This window comes from Lepisma saccharinum, chromosome 3 (genome assembly GCF_977018435.1).
Source record: "Lepisma saccharinum chromosome 3, izLepSacc3.1, whole genome shotgun sequence".
Lineage (NCBI taxonomy): Eukaryota > Metazoa > Arthropoda > Insecta > Zygentoma > Lepismatidae > Lepisma > Lepisma saccharinum.
Genome location: NC_139231.1, coordinates 121,094,301 through 121,099,489, shown reverse-complemented (window position 1 = coordinate 121,099,489; position 5,189 = coordinate 121,094,301). Strand labels below are relative to the sequence as shown.

Sequence of the window (5,189 nt, the reverse complement as noted above, 5' to 3'; positions counted from 1 at the left end):
TCTGAATTCGGTTTCACGGGTGTATGAATCAGTTGCATAGTAAAGCAAAGCAATTTTAATGTAAGCAAAATTTCCATAAACCTTATTTTTACAAAAAGGGGGAAATATTCTCCGGACAGCAAGCCCGGTGTCGTCTTGATTTTACAGAATTCCGACTCATTCTAAGTCTCGTCTCACAAAGTCCCATCCCTCATCTACTCTCGGCCTCGGTATACCCCTAAGCTGCTTAGAAACTCCCAAAAAAATCTATATTCCCTCAAGATCTAGCTGGATCTTGTTTTCGGTATAATATTCGCTCTTCCCCTTCCCCTCGCCCCTTCATCCAATCTCGCGTCGGCCAAGCTGGCGACGTCCGAACGTCCATTCCGTTCGTCGGCAATAACCCACTCTACAGGACACAGTGTGTATAGAGCCTAGCTCTCTGGTGGACGAAATATCATTCCAGACCACGCCGCGCCAGCCCCTTCCCATCGCCAGCTATATACAAACACGATATTTGATTATCTGCCAAGACCGCCTGAGACCAAGAAACACAACGACAACGACATCAACCTGCTTCCTCTTTCTTGTTTTTCTATTCCTTCATTTTTCTCTCTTCATTTCCCTTCATGGCTTCCTCTCCATTGGCAGCATGACGTCAGAGCATCATGTGATAGCAGGAAGTGACGTTGTACCCTCGTTCATAAACGTCATGCGAACATCTCTCAGAAAGCAGGATAACATAAACGCATTGTGTTCCTGAAATGATAACGCAGACGGATTAGCTTGTAGCGTTCGTCCAATGATAACGCGGTGGTATAAGGCCTCGAGCTGCCACGCGGGAAACCCCGGATTGATTCCCAGATAACGTGAGGAAAGGTTACCTACATAAAGCTACTCTGGCGCTCACCCAAACTCTAATAAATGGGTACCTGGGAATAAAGGTGGCCGAAGAGTGGTGCTGATCACGTCGGTTCCAAAAAAGGGTCGAAATATTGATTAATTGAGTTGGTGTTTTAAGTCCACTTTATGCAGTCAGATTAATCGGGACTATACCTACAGTTTAAAGTGGGATCCGAACCACTATGTGTCTCCACCGGGTATCGAACACGGGACCCCTTAATTCGAAATCTTGAATGTGTGGATCCTTGCCTCCACATTCCCCTATGTGCTTTCATGGCACGGTGCAGCAAGCACGGGAAACGTATCCTAAATTTCAGCTTAAGAGTAGTAGGCTATACGAGGGATGGAGTAAAAGTCATGGCAACTATATTTCTTCTCAAAGTTAAATATACGATCGTATATTCCGGACTTACTTGATGGTAGTGTGATGAACGGTTATCGTTGAAAGGGTAGTGGTAATTCATTGTCAAGTCAACCGCCCGTCGCACGGCGTGAACAGCGTCCGTGTATCAAAATAGCGGTTCCTCTGGGGGGGGGGGGGGGGGATGCCAGAGAATGTCACACAGGGAGCTGTAAATGCGGAGAATTAAAAAGAAAGTGGATTTCATATTGAGTCAGTGCTCGAAAGGCACTAGGTTTCAATACCGGCTTCAAGTTAATATGGAGGTGAAAAAGGTCCACTTGAAGACAAGAAAAGATGTATTTAAATATAGCACTAGACTCAAGAAAAGGCTGCTGACACTAAATTTTGATAATAACCTACGTTCTTTGTACCATATTCGTTCTGATCCTTCTGTGAAAAATTAAAAACTAAACCAAACTCCGCGGCATAACAGCCATTTGAGACCCAAGACCTGCCAAGTGTCTGGGTGATACATGGTCAGCATGTGTAATTCCATCGCACCAGTTTTATTTATTTAGCCTATTTATTTATTGATATCTTCAGGTACATACTTAATTACAGAGTCCACATACGGTATAGGGGAGAGTCGTACAGTACCGGCCACCTTAAGCTTCTTGGTTATAACTGATAAAGAATTATGAGACAGTCGGATTGAACATAGTAATACGATACCTCAATGCATACTTCAAGGAACACGGGATTTCTCTGAAATGTTTTCAGAACTACAAGATATATACAAAAAACGAAGAGCTGAATTTTCAATGAGTGGAAAAATTGTCGTCCAGTATCGGCCAGTCAATATTTTAATTGTAGGTGTGGTAACTATTGATCAATGCTTCAGTTTTATGACGAAACTGTAAACTATGTGTACAAAGGTGTGGTAGTTAACAAATATTGAAATAAAGTCCGTTAAAGCGAAGTTGAAATCACATTTTTACAATAGTCACAAAAATACAAAATATTTTATTGGTCTACGCATTCAACATGTGCCAAACTTCGCATTCCTCAAAGGACTCTAGACAAATTATGCATTGTGCAGTTTCTACAGTTGTCTCCTTATTTACTGAGGGGCATAAACTTATTGTTCAAGTCTTTCATAAACGAAAGTAATTGTTTTTCGATTTCGTCATCAAACGTCTTCTTAAATCAGCCCATCTGAGGTGTCAAGTCCACATCCATACCACGTTGAATTGCTCTCAATCTATCTCCTAAAGTGCTTCTTGGTAAACAAAATATACTAGCTGCTTGTCTTGAGGTCATTTTGTTTGTCATTACCACATGTACCGCCTCTTTCATGGCCTCTTCAGTCCATTTACCTCTTTTGTTGCCCTCCTCGTCTGCTATCTTACTTTGAAAACAAAAGCAAGCAGGACTGTAGCAGGTGCGTACGAAATTCTGTGTGGCCGATACTGGATGACACTTCGCTGGCCGATACTGTACGATCATTAGGTGGTAACAAAAGTTCCGATTACATGTTGTATATAATCAATTTGCTAAACTATTTACAAGTTTTCGTATCCTTATAGAATACCGATATACTGAATCTGACAATAAAATCAAACACTTACCTCGAACATGAACACCAGGGCCCTAGAAATAACTTCTTTCATGCAGCCACTTGACTCTTCACAGTAACACAGGCACAGCTCTCACAATACTGCATGAAAGCGGGTGATCCCGAACTATAGCGCACACGAATACATACCCTTTCCTCCTACTCCCGTGAACTACTGCTATGTAGCGTCAAATGTCCGAACTAGCAATTGGCCGATACTGTAGGACGGCCGGTACTGTACGACAATCCCCTATAGTGAATACAATTACATGTATTTTTCTGCAATATGTTTGCGCTTGCAACTTTTAGTATACAATCTCATAAACAAATTATGTGGTTAAGGTCAGTGTGTTGATAGTGGCTTTACTGAGTTCCCTTAGGTTAGATGTCAGTGGCCATATTCTTGATTAGCAATTTATTGTAACTGGTGCACATTCACCTTAATGGAGATTTCTGTCGTTTCAATTCCCGATCTAGACTTCTTGAGAAGAAAAGTTCATCCTTGCGTCTAGATTTTGAAAATGGGATTCGAAAATTAATTTTGGAGAGTAGATGTCAGCATCTACTTCAAGATTTAACAACTTCCATAAGAGCATGGGCGTCGGCAGGGGGCGGTCGACCTCCCTGGAAATTTCCATCTACTTTTTTCAATTTATGGCAATTTATAAACGAAGCACTTTATTTCACCTCATTTTCCGTCATTGTTTAAAAATGGTCTTGATATATCGAATTTGGTACGAAATTTTCATAATTTGCAACACTGAAACTCTGTTTATTTGTAACTTTCACACGATCTGAAGCTTCTTATACTACTGCGTTTGCTGCTGCTGCTGTTACTGCTACTAATGTTAGAAGTAACTATTATGTATTGTAACAAGTACTATATTATTTATATAATAAACTTATTGGATGCTAAAATAAACTAAACTAAAACTGCTACTGCTATTACTGCTCCTGCTACTACTTCTACTACTAGTAGTAGTGACAGTAATAATAATAACAATTTAAAATACCGATAATGGAATAATTTTAAAAATGAACCCCTCCTTGGTAAACTTCTGCATATGCCACTGGTCTGTAACACAATATTTTTGAGGGGAGGGGGTGTGGTTGCCAGCATTCAGGCGGCAAAACGGACTTTTTTGAACGACTGTAGCGCCGAAATGACGCACCAACGAGAAAAATGTTACTGAGAAATGTTGTTTGTTTTGATGTCCTCTATGCGTTTCCGTGGTCCGTGGGCGCCATTAAAATGACACCCTGTATATTTTAGGAAATTATGGGAATTTTTGTAATTAGTATTACTAAATAAACGCCTGTAACAAAAGAAATGTAACGTCCGTGACACAAAATGTTTCTTTTTTAATATTAAATTTAAGAATATTCTCAATTTCTCTAACAAGAAGGAAGACAAGACAGTCTGTATTTCAGTAAAGGTTTTATCTTACGAGGGATGTCCCATAAGTAGTGGGCCTGATAGGGTTCCCATAGTTCAATCTGAAAATAATTTTGGTATTTGAAATAGTAATTCTTTGTAAGTGTATATGCAAAGCGGTGTCCAGTTCGAACCATCCTATACGTCTTTGCGGGAGCTAGACGTGTACTAAGTGCGTAACGTCAGAAAAAATAAGAGAGAAGAGATACGAGCAGTGATCAATTATCTGTTGAAAAAGAGGTTGAGTTCCAAGGAAATCCATGGGGATATGGTGACAACATTAGGAGAGGATGCTCCATCCTCTGCCGTAGTGAAGAGATGGGTAGCCGAATTTAAGCGGGGGAGAGTGAGTGTGGAAGATGACTCTTGCCCAGGCAGGCTAGTGGAGATGGTGACACAAGAAAATGTAGAGAAAGTGCACAAGATTATTCTTGCAGACAGACGTGTAACTGTGCGATATATTGCAGAGGAACTGAAGATGTCCAAATCAACAGTGGAGCGCATTGTGCACGACCAGTTAGGGATGAAGAAGTTTTCTTCGCGTTGGGTTCCAAATTTTCTAAGAAGTGAACAAAAGTTGACAAGACGCATGATCTCAGAACGAAATCTTGAGCTGTTCCAGGCCGATCCAGACGGATTTGTTGAACGACTTGTGACTGTTGACGAAACCTGGGCTCATCACTATGTACCGGAGACAAAACAGGCTTCAAAACAGTGGAAACACCCCGGCTCCCCCACCCCAAAGAAGGCAAAGTCAGGTCCCTCTGCTGGTAAAGTGATGACGACAGTCTTCTGGGACTCTTAAGAAGTTTTGTTGGTTGATCATCCCCGAAGAGGAAACACCATGACCGGAGAGCATTATGCTTCCCTAGTGAGGCAATTACGGGGTGTTTTGAAGACTAAGCGACGGGGAA

At 41.2% G+C, this 5,189-nt stretch overlaps 1 protein-coding gene across 1 annotated transcript; it reads left to right on the top strand.

The window, feature by feature from the left end:
- Nucleotides 1-4,543: 4,543 nt before the first annotated feature.
- On the top strand, nucleotides 4,544-5,080 carry LOC145985657 (protein GVQW3-like). The gene has a single exon (XM_083119726.1). The coding sequence runs from the start codon at nucleotides 4,544-4,546 to the stop codon at nucleotides 5,078-5,080; it is 537 nt and encodes a 178-aa protein (XP_082975852.1).
- The last annotated feature ends 109 nt before the right edge of the window (nucleotides 5,081-5,189 follow it).